Source organism: Rhea americana, unplaced genomic scaffold (genome assembly GCF_003343005.1).
Source record: "Rhea americana isolate MKP2758 unplaced genomic scaffold, rheAme1 scaffold_190, whole genome shotgun sequence".
Classification (NCBI taxonomy): Eukaryota; Metazoa; Chordata; class Aves; order Rheiformes; family Rheidae; genus Rhea; species Rhea americana.
Window position 1 is genome coordinate 836922 of NW_028186039.1, and position 19796 is coordinate 856717.

At 55.1% G+C, this 19796-nt stretch overlaps 1 protein-coding gene across 2 annotated transcripts in view; it reads right to left on the reverse strand.

Moving 5' to 3' along the window:
- The window catches only part of CHD6 (chromodomain helicase DNA binding protein 6), a 70922-nt gene that overhangs the window by 16310 nt on the left and 34816 nt on the right, over positions 1-19796 (reverse strand). For both annotated transcript variants that reach the window (XM_085302629.1, XM_085302628.1), the window contains exons 17-29: positions 19223-19387; positions 18470-18649; positions 16980-17090; positions 14042-14244; positions 13414-13613; positions 8540-8699; positions 7380-7469; positions 6277-6380; positions 5436-5565; positions 5066-5126; positions 4158-4215; positions 2969-3188; positions 457-665 (exon numbers count right to left, since the gene is read on the reverse strand). In XM_085302629.1, coding sequence (XP_085158755.1) covers positions 457-665; positions 2969-3188; positions 4158-4215; positions 5066-5126; positions 5436-5565; positions 6277-6380; positions 7380-7469; positions 8540-8699; positions 13414-13613; positions 14042-14244; positions 16980-17090; positions 18470-18649; positions 19223-19387 — 1891 coding nt within the window. The remainder of the gene's footprint in view (positions 1-456; positions 666-2968; positions 3189-4157; positions 4216-5065; positions 5127-5435; positions 5566-6276; positions 6381-7379; positions 7470-8539; positions 8700-13413; positions 13614-14041; positions 14245-16979; positions 17091-18469; positions 18650-19222; positions 19388-19796) is intronic.

Consider the following 19796-nt stretch of genomic DNA (forward strand, 5'->3'; position numbering starts at 1 on the left):
TGGACTGCGCAGACACCTGCTCCAGCATGGAGGAGATGTGAACTCTTGTTTCTCTCCTCCTCCTCTCTCGCATCTAAAATTGTTGTTTTGGATAAAATTGGTTGTGATTTAATGAGAAGAACTACATGAGATCTGTGAGAGCAAGGACTGGACTCCACAGGGCAACCCTACTTTCCCATTGCACCAGGGAGACAATACGCATGGTGACAAGACAGATGGATGCAGGCGGCTTCTGCAAGCCCGCGGCCTCGGTGCAGGTCTCTAGTTGCAGTGTGCTTTCTGTGAAGTGGAAACACAGGGTTTTGGTGGTCAACCACAGCAYGGAGCACACTGTTTTGTGTACCTCCCTGGCACCTCAAAGCCTTCTTAGGTCCCTGAAACCACTCCCTTGCTCTCTTGCACCACCAGAGTAGCTGGGCCATTGCCCCTGCCAGCGGCCATGCCTTTTCAACTCACCATCCTCCTTCCACAGTGGGAGACCACAGACGTTCTTGCACATGGCCACAAAGCTGTAGAAATACTTTTCGAGGCTCTCATCTGTCTTCTTCTCCAATCGAGAGATGGCTCGGAACTGGGCCCAGTCAAAGATCTTCTTCTCCTGGTCATAGATGACCCCAAAGGAGGAGACAGTGCGGTAAAAATCTGCCTGTTCCCTCCTGGTCCACCTGTGGGGCATGGAGGGAAACACAAACACCACTGAGATATGGCCTAGTCAGCCTCACACTTTCCCAGCACGGGCAGGCACCAGGCAGAAGGGCTGTATAGTTTCTGCCCACCAGTTAGGGAGCAGCTGTCAGAAGGAGAGCATCAAGGAGCAGAGAACCCCAGCCAGAGATCGTCTGTCCTGTGGCGCATAGTGAGAAGGAGTGAAGGTCATGGGCCCTCGGGCTCTCAGCTCACTGCGCAGTCTGAAGAACCCAAGGCACAGCTCAGCACGGCTGTGCTGCCTGTGGGGCAGAGGCTCTAGGAGCATCTGTGGAGAGGCAGAGCTATTTCACCAACTCACTTCCTTCAAACTGAGTTGGTCTCATCACCTTCACGGAAAGGCTGATTTTCTGTACCAGGAATGAGAACGGAAGGACAGAGTTCACAACCAGCCTGTTCAGGAGGTGAGGCAGGAGTAGGATTAATTGCCTTAAGTGTCCTAGTTACAAATGCCAGGCCTTTCCTGCGGACAGGAGAGAGCAGGATTCTTGGGTGATGGGGCAGGTGCTCTCCCCGCCAAGGGAAAGCAGCCTTGGTGATGCGGGTTTTCAATTATGGCACTGTTGTACCACAATTTTCACATTGCCTCAGACCCTCTGAGCTTTCATGTCATGAGGAAACACGGGGATCACTCGATGGAACGAGCCAGGACAGAGACGGTAAAGAGTTCACTGGGCAACTGCAGCCCTGGGCAAACAGAGCATTGAAAAACAGGCCAGAGAAGACAGATGAGGATAAAAACTGTACAGGAAGAGCAGGAGCAGGTCACGACAAAGGAAGATGAGTGCCATGTGCAAAAGAAAGCATCAAGTCGTACCAGAACTCCTCTGAATTGTAGCCCCATGCCAAATGTTAGCAAGCAGCTGTGATACATCAAGAGAGACCAGACAGGCCACTGAACTCCCAGAGTGACTGAAACATCCTTAAACCTAGTTTCCAGCCTGACTCTCTGAAGAGCTCTCTGCAGTGATATTTCATTCCAAAAAGTAGAGCAAATAACAAGAAGAAAGTTAATCAAAAATCAGTGACCAGAAGGAGCCCCAAGAGGAGCTTGCTGGTGGGAATCTGCCTAGTACTTTCCTTTAAGGAGACCAAAAAAAAAAAAAAAGAAAGAAACGGCCGAGGATGTTAAAGAGCAGGAAACACCAGAACGCATCATTGTCCACAGCACAACCACATCTTCACCACTGTGAGGAGCACTGATGCCCCCACCTCAGAGAGAAGATAGTACAACTGGAAGAAATTCAGGGAAAGGGGAGAAGGAAGATCAGTGAGCTAGATCAGCTTCCGCACAGGGGGCTAGTAAACAGAGTGATACCATCCTGAGGGCCAGCAAAAGGCAAGTGGGAATGACTTGCCAGCGCTTCCCACAGTAAAAGAAGTAGGGAGCAGTGAATTAAATGATGAAGAGAAGTGCTCAAAACGAGCGCAAGCGGAGACTTCACACAACACGTAACTAAACCACCAAACTTAATGCCACAGGACAGCACAGATACCAAAATGTTACATCAGTTCATGTAACAGGGACAGAGTCACAGGCAAAAAAGCCATTGAGAACTAACCATGGAGAGCGTCTGCAGTGCAGGAAGTCCCACAGCTGCAGAGTGGCGACTGGCAGTGACGGAGGCAGTAACACCCCATCTCACACCCTCCCCAATTTCTGCCGGAGCCCTGGGAGGCACCAGGCCATGCTCCTGCCATTCTTCCATTTACTGAGATGCTGCAAACTGGGAGCACTCTGCAATCTGCTGCCACGATACACCATCACCGGGCTCCCGAGGCCAACAGCAGGAGACTAATGTGGCAGGGTGAAACGCATGAGGGTTGAAAATGCTGCACACGTGGGCTGCAAAAGCACTCCTCAATCACCCTTCATCCACTGGGTGTCCTGGGCTCTGGCACACAACGCCGCCCAGCAGCGCACACTGGGGGCTGGAGGGCAATCCTTGGCACAGTAGATGTCGGTTTTTACACAGAAGAGCTGTCCCCTTGCTTCCTCCTTTCAAGCTCTCACCAGCTGTTACCCAGAAACTACACAAGGAGACTGCTCCATGGGCTGGGCTGGCTCCACAGGCCGGTCTGGCTCCACGGGCCACCAGCCTCTCCCGCGTCCAGGAAGGACCCACAGGCCTGTGTATTGCAGGTAGCTGGCTGCAAGCATGGCTGTCGTGAGATTTCCCGGATAAATTCTGGGGCGCAGAAATTCCGAGAGGCCCACAGCAGCTACGCAAAGGACCCACTGCCTGCATCTCCTGCGTTATACCTTTTCTGCATTTCTTTGTTTGCTGAGTCCATCTCAGAGGCTCTCCTGAACATCTCGTCCTGCAGCCAGTATCCATGGTTACCAGGCACCAGCATCTCAGCACGGGGAGGCAGTTCTTTGCGGTTGCAGCGCTGGTAGACAGTGACAAGCCTCCGCAGTCTGGCTGTGAGGGCAGATGAGACAGGCCAGCAGGATCTGTCTGAGTCGGAGCCATCCTGGGCTTCAAACATCAGCAAGGACATTAGTATTTAACTCACACTGCAAAGCCACAGGCTCCCACATCCCAATGGCTGGCTCTGCCAGAGCGCTCTCCTGCCCTTCCTGGCCAGAGGGAACACCAGGGAACAGAGTCCAGGAGCAAGGGGCTGGGCTCAGCACCCCTGGGCTTCTGCATCCCCAAAGCTGCTGGCTTAGAGCCTCCCCAGGACTGAGCTTCCTTCGGAGAGAACCCAGAAGCAAAGATGGAGGTAGGAACAACAGCTCAGGGCCAGGCCACATGTAGGACAGGAACGCGGCCCCCAGGACTCCCTATGACCCCCCACCCTGCTCCGCAGAGGGGTCAGCCAGCCCACGGCATCCATCAGCGCTGCCTTCTGCAGTCAGCAGACGCCTTGCAGACTCAGCTCATGCGGGCAACCGCATGGCCAGTGCAGGCTAATGGTTTGCAGTCACCCACAGCTGGCTTTGGCTGGTACCCATCGGGAACACTCCTTCTGGGGACCCTGGCTGCCCCACAAGGCCTGTCCCTGACTCAAACCCAGCCTGGGCTCTCGGTCACAGAGGGCATCTGCGCAGGAGGGCCCCAGACAGGGCAGGCTGCACGAGGCTCTGACATTAGGTTCAGCCCAGCCTCTGGCTCACCGTGGCCACGACAGGCCACTCCTTCTCTTCACTCCAGCTCTGAGAAGCTGTGTCAGGCTACTGCACAGCCACAGCCAGCCACTTCCGCTCCAGTCTGCGTGGCTGGAAGCCCCACGCGCTAATTAGCTACTCTGCCCTTTGGAAGAGCCAGACAGCCAGTTAAGAGCCCAGGGTGACTGCTGTTGTTCAGGTTAAGCCATCTCACTCATAACACTGAACAGCATGTCGCCCTGACTCTTTTCTGCCTGCATCACCACTCTGGCTCAGGCAGGCCCCTGTGCCAGCCCCTGGACAGCCATGAGCCGCGTTCTTGGAAGTACGGCCTCACCTGCCGCTGGCTCGTCCCGCTTCTCACCGGCTTCGCCCACCCCAGCAGCCACGACGTCCTGCAGGAAGAAATGATCAGAGGTGGCCTCTCTAGACTGTGCAGAAACCCCTGCCGTCCACGCAGCCCTGCCCAGTGGGAGCTCTCAGCTCCACGGCCTGGCCCTGGCAGGGTGTGGGGTGGTGGGACTGGTTGGGCAGTGTGTCCTGCGTGCTCTGGCTGCAGTTGCTGGCTCTCCTTGCATGTACCTGTCAGCACATGACATCAGAGCAGTGTGGGCAGCCCTGCTCCCGAGCACCTCGGCCCTGGCTGCTTCCTTTCTGCAGCCGCGTTCCTCCCTGCCCTGTGATGGGGAGACAACAGCTCAGGTCAGCTACGCTATCCACGCTGGGCCCCAAGGTGAGGTCATCGGCCACCACAGTGACACGAGGTGTAGCAGCACTATCCAGGACACCAGTAGTGCCAGTACTGGCTATCACCTCTGTTGCTCGGCCAAACCCTGCTCTCTCACAGGTTGCCTCATTCACTAGTCTTCCTCTCCCTCAGGGCCATTCCTCCCAGGACCCCCATCGCCCCCTTGCCAGGGGCCTGTGGGGCTCCTGAAGCTGCATGTGAGACCCAGCACCCCGGGCATTTCACAGCTCTCGCCCCGTGCCAGTTCTCCATGAGGGCGATACAATCCACATCAGCAGGAAACACACAGAGAGGCAAAGGCAGAAGCAATGCTCCAGGGAGTGAGGACAACCCAGAGAGCAGGCAACAGAGCCCGTGCAAGGTAAGGCAAAGCCTACGTGGAGCTGGGTCAAAGGAGACACCAGTTCTCCTGAGCCCTGCAGCAGAGCTGAAGGAGCTAAGTCTGCAGCAGAGGATGGGAACAGCAGATGTGTATGACCAACGCGAACCACACTCACCTCCTGCTTTGGCGGCCCCTCCAGTTTTTCTCCACCATTCTCTTCCTTTTCCATGCTCCCCCTGAGTAAGAYGGTAAGTTAATCCCTGGTAGCTGCAGCACAGCCTCTCTTGGCTGTGCCAGATGTCTGCTAGATGGAGCAGAGAACCAGCACCCATCTTCCAGTGGCAGCCCGCAGCGCTGCACTGGGGAGCCAGCTCCAGTCTGCCACCCTTCCCCACCGCCTACCATGCTCACACTCACACAGAGCCTTCTCCCTCTCGTTGCCCTCCCTGAGCACAGCCTACCCCACAGTGCCGACCCCACTTCCAACACAGCCCTCGAGAGTGAGCCAACCAGTCCCTGGGAGCGTGGCTCCATCCCCTGCCTACCTTTCGGCAGCGTCCTGGGCCCCATCACTGACACCCTGCTCTGCAGACAGCAGCTTCTCATCTGGCATGCCCACCTTCTCCAGGAAGCACAGCGCCGGGTCTGCCCGCATGGCGTTGTACCTCTCGTAACCTGCCAGTGGCCACGGGCCATCAAAAACGAGAAAAATAGCACATGGCCAGGCCCAAGCTTCGTTTATGGAAACCTCCTGCTCTGGGGAACACAGCTCCCATCTGGCTCTTGGGGTCTGTCTCCAAGTGCAATTCGTACCCTCAGAAATTCAGAACTTTCCCAAAAGCTTCTAACTGTTCTGCAACCCTGAGGCAGCAGGCAAAGGTCAGCTTTTCCGCCACACAACACAGCCCTTCCTGGGAGGCAGCACAGCGCTCGGAGAGCCGTGCCCAGTACCCAGGACAGGCTGGGACTGGGAATGAAGAACCCTTTGGCCACTGGAAGCTGCAAGAGGGTATCGTGACAAGGCTGGAGCTCCCAGGAGAGGCACTGTGCCTGCCTCCCCAGCTCACTCTCATGGGACAACGACACGTTGCTCCTGGGAAAACAGGGGGATCAGCTCCCCACAAGACTCAGGCCTGGCCACCTGCAGCACAGGGGTGCCTGCCTTGCCGCCAGAATGAGCTGGCAGCGTCGCAGCTGCAGGCGCCTCGCGGAGAGCTGCCTCGGTCCCCCGTGGATGCTGTGCACGGCTGGGTCTCTGCCCCCTCACACCGCCATGGAAGCAAACAAGCCGCCCGCACTTTACGCGCACTGGAGCTCTGGAGAGCCGTTTGGCCACAGGGGTCCCTCCCACACAGCAGCACTCACCCAGCAAGGTTGGGTACATACCATGTTTGAAAACACCAATGAGAAGGGATTTATCAGCTTCAGCATTCCACCAGTCCACTGGGATCTCCACATAGTCGATGTCTGGCAGCAGCACGTCCAGCTCTCTGCAGGAGACGAGGCATGAGCGCCGCTCTCACAGCCCCAGCAAACATTGCGGTGTGCTGGTCACTGCCAGCAAAGGGGCAGAGGGACACAGGAGCTTCTGTTTACAGGCTTGGGGCCCACGTGGGGCCTGGCATGCACACCTCCCTGGGGACAGCAACCTGGAGTCTCTGCTCTACCACACCCCTTGCCTTCCCCCCTCCACTTTCTCCAGAGACAGAGCAACTGCACAGCCCCTCTTCCTCTTCCCTTGGGGCAGAGATACCAACAGGAACCCCCAACTGACTCAAGTAGTATCTACTGGGAGAAGTCTTCTGCAGACATACCAACCCAAAATAACAGTGTGTCTGGTGGGCTACAGTGTGCCCTCCACAAGGACTCATGCTGATGGAGCTGCACTGGTACAGACCACTAGCCCCAACTCAGGGAAGCAGCAGCCCCTGCTCTGGGAAACTAGCGCACAGCATATTGTATTTCTTGCTTAAACTTTGAGAGCTAAATCCTTCCACAAGGTTGGGAGCTGGGAGGCTGCAGGCTCAATGGTATTAACAGAGCCTGTTGGTCCCCTTTTCCTTGGTGCTGGGGAAGGGACTGTGGCCCTGAGCACCAGTGTAAGCTCTGCTCCAAGACAGCTGGTCCTAAGAACCCGGCACAGTCACAGCAGTCTCCCACACTGGTTTAAAGGTCGCTTCATCAGACAGCATGTGGAGATGTTTTCTTGCAGGATGCAGAGTATCCCTGGGTGCCTTCACCACCAGGGATCCAACGCCAGCCTCAGCCGCCTGAACCCACCTCAGACTAAGGCTGCAGTCATTGCTCTGGCAGAGGTACCGCTGAAGGAAGTTTTGCTTGAGCAAGACCTGGGGATTTGACTGCAGAGCCCAACCAACCTGGAGCTGCTGTGAACCCAGAGCTGGCTGGGTTGGACAGCTGTGACACTGCTCAAGCGCTGCCACCGCCTCCGCAAGTAGCAATAGAGGTGTTCGCCACAAGCACCCTACCTGGCAGGTGTCCCCTCAAAGGCTTTGTCAGCAGCCTCCCCCAGCACTTCGGCCTTCAGGTAGTAGAGCATCCGCACCCGCAGCAGAACCCTGTCCCAGAGTGCAGAGAGGAACACATGCTAGCACACAGGTGCTCATTCGCCAGCCCAGGGCCTGACCCAATGCCCCTCACCACAGTTTGCACTGCCTCCTGGCAGCGTTTGCAGGAGGACGCTCTGAGGCTCAGCAAAGCCAGGGAAACCTGTTTGACAGCATGTTTCCCCCCCATGGAGAACCCAATTCCTCAAAGCCACCTGTCCCCTTGTAGGATGGGCACTGGTGTCACCCCACAGTCCCCTGCCCTGTGTTCTCCTGGGGTCCTGCAGGTAGAGGTTTGGTGCTCAGGACACTGCTCCTGTTACCTGGAGGAGCAAGCCAAGAGCAGCACAGTAGTAGGACTGAGTCCTCTTGCCTCACCCCCTATTAGCTCCTTCATTGTGTAGGCTCAAGAAATCCCAAAGGAGCCCCGTAGGGAGGGAAGGGCAGGTGGGACAGAGCAGTGGGGCCCAGTACCACTGCTAGAGAGAACAGTGATGCCACTGAGCCCTGCCTAGTGGTGGGCACTGCCTGGCGTGTAGTGCTGGCAGGGAAGGAGGCAGACACTCCACGGTGTACCTAGGCTGTGCTGGAAGAAGAGTCAGTCCTGAACTCTGCACCCTGGGACACAAACAACTCTGGGATTAACTACTCTTCCAATGAATCACTCAGGGACTTCCCTCCACCACGGCCCAGTGTTGCCCTTTGCAGTTCTGCTCTGGTGCACTGGCTCCACTAGCTGCGTAGATTTTCAGCTGAGAATGGCTGACAACACAGGCAGCTCAAGACTCTCAGCAGAGCCAAGATGAGACTTGCTCCAAACAGGCAGGGCTGGAACTAGGATTCAGACAGAGCATGGAGCTGCATCAGGGCAGGGACAGAGGAAGCTGAAGAGCAGATGGCTGGAGTTCAACCACTAGCTTAGAAATGCCATTGTACCAAAGGCGGAAGATACCTGGGGTGTGACAATCCTGCCAGGGCTGTGGGTCCTTCACAGCTCTTTCCTACCTTCTCCATGCTAGAGGCCCGTAACCCATAGCACAGCTGCCAGGACTCTGTGAGGTGCTGTGGGCTCCGACACTCACTTGTTGCAATGCTGTTTAAGGTGCTTCTTGTAGCTGTCATCATGCAGGACTATCTCAGGGTTGCATGTAGCAAGCCAGTCTGCGTTCTTTATCTCAGGGAGCAGCATCTGGTTCTTCGTCTTCTTCCCCTTCCTGCCTCTGGGCACCGGTGCTGACAAACCTGTAACAGCAAGTGTCAGCATGTGAGCACCAGGGGCACCGTGAGCACAGGCCAGGCACCACTGCGAGGCATCTTCAGCACGGCAGTGTCCAGGCAGAGGAGCACAGCCGGGGAGCTGCAGGCTTTGCAAAGCTTCCTGTTGCAGACTGGTGAGCCAGGCTCACGGGAGATGAGAGTAGCAAGAGCCATGTGCCTAAATATCTGAACTGCTCCCAGTGAACAGCAGAGCCCAAGCCACACTGCACCCAGATCAGATGAGGAAGGTGTATCAGGTGGGGATGTGCCTGCTTCCAGCAGTCCAACTATGCTGGCAGTTCTGGGGCAGAGACGATGCTTGGCACAGCCAGGGAGTGGCACATCTCTGCCCGGGTGGCTGGAACAGGCTGCCAACGACAAACATGGAGCAAGTCAAAGCCCTAGGAAAGGCAGGAGCCCACCCTGCTGGGATGAGAAGCAGGGCTCAATACCCCACTGCCTGACACCTTCCCTCCGGCAGGTCCATGCACCCACTCCGCATCCAATTCTGCCTCTGCACGCCGGCACTCAGGCCCTGTGGCGGCCACAGAGCCCATTTCCCCAGGCTCCTGTTTGCAGCCCCTGGCACACCAGCAGGACCTGGGCAGGCTCCAATCACAGCCCTGCAGGGACCCCGCACAAGCCAACCAACCTAACAAAGCCACCAACAGCCCCCAGCTCCACACCCTGAGTGGGTTGTGTGCAGTTAACATCATGCCACAATTTAGAAGCCCCCCAGCACCCTGCACCTTTTCTTCTAGCCCCAGCACCAGACCGAGGCTGTGCAGGGCACCGAAACTCTTCCAGATACAGTTTGAGTCCTGCAGCAACTTCACCCCATGCCTCCATGTCAATATGCCATGATTTCTCCTCTACCCATTGCAGTGCCTGGGACCCAGAAGAGACATCTCAAAGAACTGAGTCCACCTCATCCACCTTCTGTAGTTCTTCAGGTCTTCCCTACCACAGAGGCGGAAACACCGTGCCACTCTGAGATTTTGTGCCTGCAACCAGAGAGAGTGGCTTGGCTGGACAGCTGAAAAGCTATTTCAGAAAGGATGAAAGGGGATGGCTGGATAGAAGACTTGAGCTGGGCAAAATCATGGAAAGGCTCATCTTCAGTCACTATAGAAGTGGTAGCTCAGCTATAATTGTCAGTCAGCACTGGAACAGGAGACACAAGATCTTATTAAAACAGCCTTCCATCTTTTTAATAAGACTACAAAATTGGCTGATAAAAGCAACGAGCAGCACTGTTTGACATCCTATTTAATATGGCATGCCATTTTTGTTTAAAACTTGCATTACATGAGAGGGATGAGACATGGATGGATCAGAACTGACAGATCTCAAAGAGTTTATAGAGTCTTTCATTACTGCCAAATGCAGGGGAGGGATCTGTAAATAAAGCACACAGGCTAAACCCAGAGTGTGGGAGACTCTATCTCCAAGAACTTAGGGATCATCAAAGAAACTGTATTGTTATGAGTCCTCAGTACAAGGCTAAGCCCAAAGAGATCAGGTGACCCCTTGATGTATAAAAATATCACATAGAAGCATAGAAGGGACCATGATCCTGGGCAGAGCTCTTCTTAGAGTCTGACCTAGACACCATGGCAATTCTGAAGTGTGTCTCACTCCACAAGGATGACACAGTAAATAGGGAAAAGAGTTCAAACAAGAAGCTCCAGAGTGATCAAAGGCTGGAAAATAATCCTGATRATCTTCAACGATTGTTTCCTATTCTGTGCATCAGGAAAAGGGCTGCGTGGGAACCGGATCACTGCAGGGGGGTGTTTACACTTGGCAGAGATACTGAACGGAAAAGGAATGCAGTTCCATCTTGCTGATAAAGATAAAATGACATCCAGTGACTGGAGCTGAAAATTAAATATACCTTCAACCTTGAAATAAGATGCGAGTTCACACTGAAACATGGATATGACTCCTGATGGGGGTCACCATTGTTTGGAGTCTTCTGAGACAGATTAGCCCCCTCCCTGGGCAGATTATCCTCCTCTGCCATAAGTCTGTGAAGGGGAACAAACAGCCTCAGCAGCTCTGCCCCTTACATCCAGACTTGAACATTTGGGTAACTAGAAAGCACTGCAGTGTCCTCAACACCTTCTTAATGCTTACAGCTCCATGACAGTAAAAGGACTCACTCTAGCCCAGGTAACTGCTTGGGACAAGCAGTGGTTACCAGGACTTCTATCTCCAGGACAGTCAGGCCTGATGCATTCTGTGCTAACACTACCTTCCTTGGTAGCTCACCCCTGGCCAGGATGGGGGTGGATCAGGTAGATTAGACTAGAGCTCTGAGATGGGCTGACTCTGCCCACCCTTTTGTAGTCACACACTTTACTAGATTTGGGATTAAGGAAGCGCAGTCCCCAGGACACACAAGCAGGGGTCCTGGAGGTCTACTGTTGTCTTCTGCACAGTAGGCATTCCTGGAGTACGTCTTGCCTGGTCAGCTCCCTGCAAACATATGAGGGGTACCTCAGGTTCCTTGGTGTGCCACAGCAGGGCCAGCTGCGTGGCTGCTCTGCACCAGAGGGCTCTCTGCTCTCATCCAGTTAGCGGTTAGGCTAGATGGTTTTGCTGTCCCTTCTGGCCAAGACTGCAGGGTGGTTTCACAGCTAGGAAAAGCCACTCCAGCACACTGATGGAGAAGCTCTGGGCTGCTTCTCTCTGCTAAATATCCAAATTCGTCAACTGTAATGCTACTCTTGCAGTAAAGCATYACTGACCCTCCACTGAAACTGTGGCTTGTTCGTTACTTGGCATTATCTAAGTCAAGCCCATTCATGTCAACCGATTTGTTTCTTACTCTTGCTCTGCTCCCCGTAGGGTTCTTGAGGTAAGTCCCAACCTTTTCTGAGCAGGGTTGTGCAGCAAGAGCAGGAGACAGCACTGCCGAGGTGACTCACGTTGCCCAAAGTGACTACAGTAACTTAAGCGGGCCACTAAAAGCCACACGCTCAGATCTCATGCTGCAAAGCAAGCCAGATGTTTCCAGACAGAAGGAAACAGTTATGTTGGGTCTTGAGAGTGTATCATGGTGTTCCAAACACTAAGTAACACATGGCATGCCCTAGGGCTCAGCAACAGCATCCGGGAGCCTTGTGCCTCACGCTGCCAATTGCGCCACTTCAAAACAGCCTCTCGGGCGCTCCACCACATCGAAACAGGAGCCTCAGGTTTCAGCCCTGGCTCACCGGTGCCAAAGGCAGGCTGCAGAGTCCCAACCCTGTCACTACTCACCTTCTGCCACGGATCACAAGCACACAAACAGCGCACACGGCCGTGGGGCTGTGACCACTCTCCATGAGAGCAAGGAGGCCTCCCCCGAGCAGCTCTCCCAGCCCAACTCACCTGATTGTGGAAGCTGCATGACGCAGGCATTGCGCTGCTAGATCGGCGCAGTCCTCTAACACAGAATGGGCAGTGACTAAGTGTCTCAGGCCGCAACCCTCCAGCTGATGCAAGGAGCCAGCACAGGCTCTGCCTTCACATCATTGCAGACAAAGGCCACTGTGGCTGCATGATGCTGTTTGCATCGTGGGCTGTGCTTGTTATGCTGCTCCAGCTCCGAGGCATGCCTACAGAGAGCAGATGCTGCACTGCAGGCATAGGGGTGAATTTGCAGTGCCCCGCTCCCCACGCAGAGAGGCAGAGAGCCCAGCAGGAGCACGGGGCAGGCCAAGGCTCGGCTACACTGGAAGCCTCAGCCAAACACAATGCAGATGGAATTCAAAACTCCACATGTGACACAATATATGGGGTATTTAGACCGCACACAGGTTGGAAAAGATATGTACTGGTCCTCGGAACAGCGAGAGCACAGCCAAACCTGAGATAAATATTTCTGCTAGACTTATGAAGTGGGAGAAGGCCACGCCACCTTAGTAGGATTCTGCATTGCAGAGATTTCAGGATAAACCAGCAAAACTACACCTGCACTGACGAGGGCAGGCACTGCAGACCGGGGTGTCTGGGATCAGACTACAATGAGAGGAGATCCAAGCTGGCTACGTAGGGTGAGAACACTGCACAAACTGCATCACCAGCTCACCCTGGCATGGTTGGGGCACCAAGCAGCCACGAGAGGAGCGCCTGGCAGTCTCTCCTGTTAGCTTTAGGGCCAGGGCTCCCCAGCGGGCACAGGCAGGATTCCCATGCAACGATCCGTTCTGCATCCTGCAATGCCCTGAGGAATAGCCAGGCACTTCCATACCCACTTCTACCCTCACACCTATCGCATCGAGTATGTTCACACGGTTGACAGTGCACAGCAGCTGTGCCCCATGAACTTACTGCACAGCATCTCTCTGCACTGGGGAGCCCTACGAGTATTCTCAGACCAGAAAAAAACTTAGCATCATGCACCCAAGAGTTGGCTGGCATCTCTGTTCCCACAAACAGGATCCCTCCCAGCACCAGCCAGGACCACACAGGCACTGGGAATCAAGGAATACCCTCCTCCACTCAGCCAGCCTCTGCCACTGTTTCTGAGGATCTGTGGAGGTTAGTCCTATGAGAGCCACTAGTTCTGCACAGAGAAAGTCCCTGTGCTCAAGCACAACTGCTTCCTGGCTGTTTCAGTCACCTTTGGTTTGACTGCTGCAGCCTCCGTCCCAGGAGCAGACACACTAGTGACAAGTAGCAGTGCAATGGCAGAGAGAACACGCAATACCTGAGTGATTCTGCAGAGCCTGGTTCTGGCCATCCTTCGTTGGTGTGATGAGGTCCCAGATAAAACTTTTAATCTTCTCATCCCCTTTGTAGTGTTTGACGCAATAGACCAACAAGGCCCGACAAATCATCTCCATGTCCTTCTCGTTCAGATGCCACTTGAACCGCCCATGGGTCAGGATATCTTTCCAGCGTCCCCAGCTAGAACACAAACACAGCAAATATTCCTGAAGAACTAGAGATACCTCCAGTGCCTTCCCTTCAGCATGATGGCACAGCCCTATCAGCTCCCATGGGCAGCGGTTGTTACGTCTCTGCATTAGGGGAGCACAAAGTGGGAAGATGTTTGCCTAGGACTGAGCAGGGCAGAGGCCGGAGCAGGCTTTGGGAGCCCTGACTGCTGGTTGGTTCATGCTCTGCCCACGTTACTCTCCTTCCAACCCAGATCTTCCCTTTGGGCCAAACAGTCCAGGTCCCAGCACAGGAGTCAGTGCAGGAGGGAAGGGACACTGCTTGGGGCAGCCATCACTCATGGCGGACACAAGCGGCTCAGGCAGCCAGCRGCCCATGTGCATGCTGGGCAGCTGGAGGCCACAACCGCGCTGTTTGAGAGGGGAGGTGAGACCCACCCAAATATGAGCAGGTTTTTCTCCACACGGAAGCACTCAGCCCGCAGGTACCGCCGTGTCTTCTCGTTGAAGCGCCGCGAGCGCGTGGGCCGCTCGTCGGAGTCACTGTCCAGCTCGGAGAACTCCATCAGCTCATCCTCCTCAAAGGAGTTGTAGTGTTTGGTTTGCTTCCTCACCCGGGGCCTGTCAATGACCAAGCTCTCCTACAAGGGACACAGAGAGGAGAACATGCTCAGGTAAGGGCAGAAATTGCCCCCTCATCAGGGCACAGGGCCCTTTCCATGCTGCCCTCCCAGCTCGGTCCATGTCTTCCAAGCCCATGACCATCTTTAGCATCCAGTTAGTGGCTGGCCAGCCCCACGGCTGGTTAACACACCTTGTCGCTATGGTAACCGTTCCCAATGAGGTGTCTGTGCGCACAAGGTGATTCCTGGCCAGCGCAAAACTCAGCCTCAATAATCACAGGCTGAAAATCAGGCCCTCCGGGTTCAAACTGCTGACAGTCACCAGATGATTCAGCTCTCAGTCATATTCCCGGCCCTGCCAGCAGTGCCTGGGCCAAGTGCCATGCAGGACGCAGCGTAATTTCTGTGTCGAGGAGAGGGGAGGTGGGACTGGCACAAAAAATCCTGCCACTGAAAAGGTGCAGGAGAATTAAGTAGCAGAGCTGTGCCTCTTCTCCTGCCACACGCTGCTGAACGCATCCAAGGCATCATGGAGCCCGCTGAACCTGTCCTGCTTTCAGCGCAGGTGTGCATACGCGCGTGCATGCACACACACACACACCCCCTCCTGCTTTCCCTGTTCGATCAAAGAACTCTGCGGAGCTGCCAGGCCTCCCTCTCGCTGCTGTCTGAGGCCATCTGCTCGAGCGTTGCTGCCGTAGGTAGCCCCCGGGCCCTGCGGAAGCAGCCTGCGTGCAGCCCTGCGCTTGCTGGAGGAGCCGAGGCGGAGAGGCCCAGCTGGCCTCGGCTTGGCAGGCCGAGCTCAGGGGCAGGAGCAGGGACCAGACCCCAGCTGTTCGCTCTTGCCTCCAGACAAGCAGTGAGTCACTGGCCTCTCCTCAGCTCCATCTTAGCTTTTACATGGCTTGCTAGGAAGCTCTTTTAACGCACAGAGCGAGCAGGGGCCGAGAACAAGGATGGTGCTCCTGGAACATGCTCCTCAAAGGCATGTGGGGAATGTCCAACAGCTCTGCTATCACATCATTTGGAGCCAAGCACCAGTCTCCCAGGAGCTCCAGCTACTATGTTTCTGCACAGGCACGGCTGGGAAGGAGCTGATTTGCCAGGCAGGGCAGCAAGCAAGACTCTCAGAGCGTCCATGTACCATCTGCACCTTCCTTGCCTGGACATGGCAGTGGACCTGCCAGATCCATTTGGCTTTATTCCTTGTTCCCATCGCTGGCTGGAAAGCAGGACAGAAGGGCTGCAATTGCAGATGGAGAAAATAGTACAATCTTCCATGATGGAGGTGGAGTGGTCTGGTGTTTGGCTTTTAGAGCAATCTGATTACAGTAAGCAAAGCTTAGATGTTGACCTTCAGCTGAACAACCCCACAGACTCAGGCTAATGTAGCTAGTATCTCATTTGACATGGGAAATATCCAACAGGCCACATAACAGAGCATTTGGTACCATAAGAGCAAGGGGAACTATGGGAGGAGTTGCYCAAGCCAGAGCTCCTCTTGGTCCCTCTACTCCTTGCACTGCCACGGCCAAGAACACAGAGGTACAGCACTGGCCACGGGGACGGCCCGGCCTGCATCCTTCTGCCCAGAGAATATGGGAAGTTGAGCAAGGTGGAAAAAGGAGCATTGACAGCCACCATGCACAGCTGTGTCTGTCCTCCTGCAGGCACAGATCCTTGGCAGCTTCTTCCCCACCTTGCTCAAACCTGCAGAGGAGCTCCAAGGCCCAAAGCAGGCCCAGGGCCCCTGCGCAGCCATGGCCTGCAAACTCAGCGCCATGGCACAACGTCACTCCGCCTCCTTGCAACCTGCCTTCATTTGCGAGCCCAAACCCAGCGGGAAGCACCACGGCACCTCACAGCCTGCATGGTATCACCACGTTCAGCAGAAAGAGACGTTTCCCCTGCAAGTGGTGCTGTGTTCCTGCGAGCTACCACTGCCTGCTCCAGCCTGGCCAGTACAAGGGCTCCCAGTATGGGGCTCCTACTCTAGCACCAGTAGCCCAGTACCTGCTCAGCAAGGCACCCTCAGTTCCAGAGGTCCCACCATATTCAGTGAAGCTGGTGAGAAGCTGAGAAGTGGGGGCGCCAGTGCCTACAAGCATCTTGAGCAGTGGCTTCTCACACCATAGTGCCACCGTATCTCCTTAAAATTCTCCCATGCTGCTGCTGGAACCCACATGTTAAACATTAAGAATAAATCACAATAGGGGAGTGTGGTTATTATGGGATAATTATGTTCCCCTTGGAATTAAACAGGACTGCGTGATGCATGACAGACCAAGGGACTCAAGGGATGCTCTGATGTTATCTGCTGCCTCTCAGAATCAGCTTTGTTTCCAGTTCACCACATGGCTGGACTCACTGCTGAGGTGAAGCCTCCCTGAACATGGCCACGGTGCCACGGCCCCAGAAAAGGGCCTCCAGTGCTGTACTGGCTGAGGAGAGCACACCAGGGCCAGCAGGTCTCGGGGCACACAGAGCACGGTTCCTCAACCAGATAGACACACCCAACACATGGCTTCAGAGGAACTGGGAGTTTAGCCAACCTTTAAGGGTCAGTCTTCCATTGCTGTAGTTCCTGATCTCTCACTGAAACACAATACTTCAGAAACAAGTGGCAGCTACTCTGCAGCAGAAGTCCCATAGCTCCCATCTGGAGAATGAGGGGGAAGGGGACCACGTCAGGCAGTGGTCAGCTCCATTGTGGGGCACATGAGCACAGAGTGTGGTTGCGAGCTGGATCCTACCTTTTCATTCTTGGCATCTGTGTCAAGCTCTGCTATCTTCGCCCACTTCTGCCAGAAGTTGGGGTCATCTAAGGAAATGTCAGTTCTGTTTCCTGATGCTACAAAGCTGGCCTGGGAGTGAAAGAAAAGCAGTGAACTTCCAGATTGCAGCCCACCGTTCAGCTGTGCTTTCCCCCACAGAGACTCTCCCAGCACTTCTTTCCACAGTAGATAGGCTCTCTGCCAAGCTGTGTTACACCCTGTGATGAAACACAGCAAAGGACTCTTTCCTTAAAGGAGCTGAACCTCTCTCTTTTATGTCCTTCTGCCTGACTCACTGGAAACTGAGCCTGGGTCGTGCCACCTGCAAGTGGAGGAGAGCTGGATGGCCTTCTGCGCTCCTAGAAGACACCAGCCAAGAAGTGTGGCACAGGGTTGGGTCCTCAGGCTCCCTTCCGCTGGCAGACTTCAGGACACTGCTGCTGTAGCACTGTCAGGGCTCCACTGTCAGCTCTCCATGGGACAGTAGCACACAGCCCCTGGTATCACACAGGTTAGCATCCACATTGTGCCACTCCTGAGGCTTTCCCTGCAGACCCAGGTCTTAGGGCAGGGCAGCAGAAGAGCAAGGCTGGATGCAGAGATGGGCTGGGCTGCAGGAGAACTTTGCTGTGGGTACCACAACACTTTCCCACATTGCCATGAAACTAAGTGCATTTCTGCTCTGCAAAGCACCATACCAAAGGCAGTATCAGTGTTCAGAAAGGCTGGGGAGGCGACAGACTCCAGATCAAATAAGCTCAGCCCATGAGTAAAGATCAGCCCTGTGCATTTTCCCAGCATCTGAGAGCAGGTAGGCTGAGAACTCACCCATCCTCCCCAGCAAAAGGCCTGACTCTGTCCGTAACTGCCCTGGGGGAAGAGTCTAGCTCTGAGCATGCCTTGCTGCTGCAGTAAGGAGCCCCAAGCCCAACACAAGAACAGAGCCCTCCACCCTACAGTGCCACCTGCACCTCCCCAGAGCAGTGCCCCATTTGGGACACAAAGGAGCCCTGTATCTCTTAGCACAGAGGGTTTGTCCCCCTAGTTCAAACCACTGGCAATATGATTCCYCAGTGACAGAGCACAACCTGGCACTGCCTGGTACTTGGAGGAAAGCAAGCTCTGGTCTCCTTTCTCACCAGCCTAGGCTGGCTTCAAAGTACGGTGAACCCAGGCAAAGCAGATGCCAACAACATGAGCCCTGCTGGATGGCCATACATCCATCCCCCAGCCAGGGTAGTGCTGGGCTGACCATTCCCTCCCTGCTGTGCTGACCGTCCACCCTATTCCTACATGCAGAGGATCAAGCAGCAGAGCTTGGCTGCAGCTTAGTTACAGCTTCAGCCCAGCACAGGTAAGAGGTCAACCTAACACTAGTGTGTGGCACCCTGCCAGCACGTCCCTCAAGACCTCAAGAGGGAGTCCAACAGGGAATCAGCACCCTTCCCTCCCAGAGGTGCACGGCACACCTTGGCAAAGGTGGATCCCTTTCCCTCAGACTGGATTGTGATGGTCTGTGTCCTGCGCTGGAGGATCTGATCAATGTCTTCCTCACAGAACTTGGATCCTTCATCCTCCTCGTCCATGAGAGCGCCGTATGCACCTTTTCGTAGCAAGTCCTCCACCTCCATCTTTGAGAGCTGCTGAACCTGCCCAAAACACAAGCGCATCACCAACCCTGCACCAGCTACCCCAGGCACTGGTGCAACAGGGTAAGGCTCTTTGCCCCAGGAGGAAGGGCAGAGATGTCCCAAGTCAGCCCAGATTTCCCACTGCCACAACAGGGAGGCTACTTCAAAATGCTGCCTGAGGCATACTCAGGGAGTTCAGTCTGTGCCACCCTGACACAGTACTGCATGTGTCCTTGAACCCCGGGGCCGTGGAGGGAAGACCTGCCAGGCCAAACAGCAGCAGTGCAAGTGTGCGGGAACGAGCTTTGCTTCCCAGGAGCATGCCCAGGTCTCTGCTCCAGCCCAGCAGTTACTTGCTCTTCCTCCAGCAGGTACCTAGCCTCCTCCTCTCCCTGATCTGTTTTTCTACTCTACTCAGTGCTGTATGCTGCTCTTGAAACCGCCCTGCAGAGCTACAGGGCTTTTGTCTCCTACCTGCAGACATAGCCCTGCATGCCTCCCCCACCACAGAATCAGCACAGGGACAGGTCGCAGGGGAAGGAGCTTTCCCGCACAGCTTCCCACCCAGTCCCGCTCTGACAGCCAGCCTACCCCATTGGTGCTGCCCTTGCGATTGATGTCCTGCAGCACAGCCTTATCCAGGCCCAGCTTCAGACTAGCCTTGTCAAACATCTCCCTCTCATAGGAGTTCCTGGTGATGAGGCGATAGACTTTCACAGCCTTGCTCTGCCCGATCCGGTGGCAACGAGCTTGAGCCTGTGACAGCAGAGAACACAGCTTCAAATACAGTAAGCCCAGCACCACAGTGACTGTTTGGCTTGTGGCACCCAGCACCAGTACCCACCACTTTGCCACCAGCATCACAGTCCACTCCATCTCCCAGTGCACCCCTCACCAAGTGCTTGTGGCTGATCTGGTGTGGCTATGCCAGCAGGTACTGGTTTGCCCCAGCTCTGCGTGGCTGTGGACATTCATGACTTCTGGGCAAAGACAGGGGCCTTAGATTGTAGCCTTTGCTTTCTGCAGGTGATGGAGCACCCAACACTTCACCCCCTCCAGCACCAGACATGGGGAAAGTGTTGCCTGGTCTGCAGCTCACACTATTTTTTGCAGCCACCATCTACCCCATGACACATCCCCCCAGCCTGCACTCCTACCGGCTCTC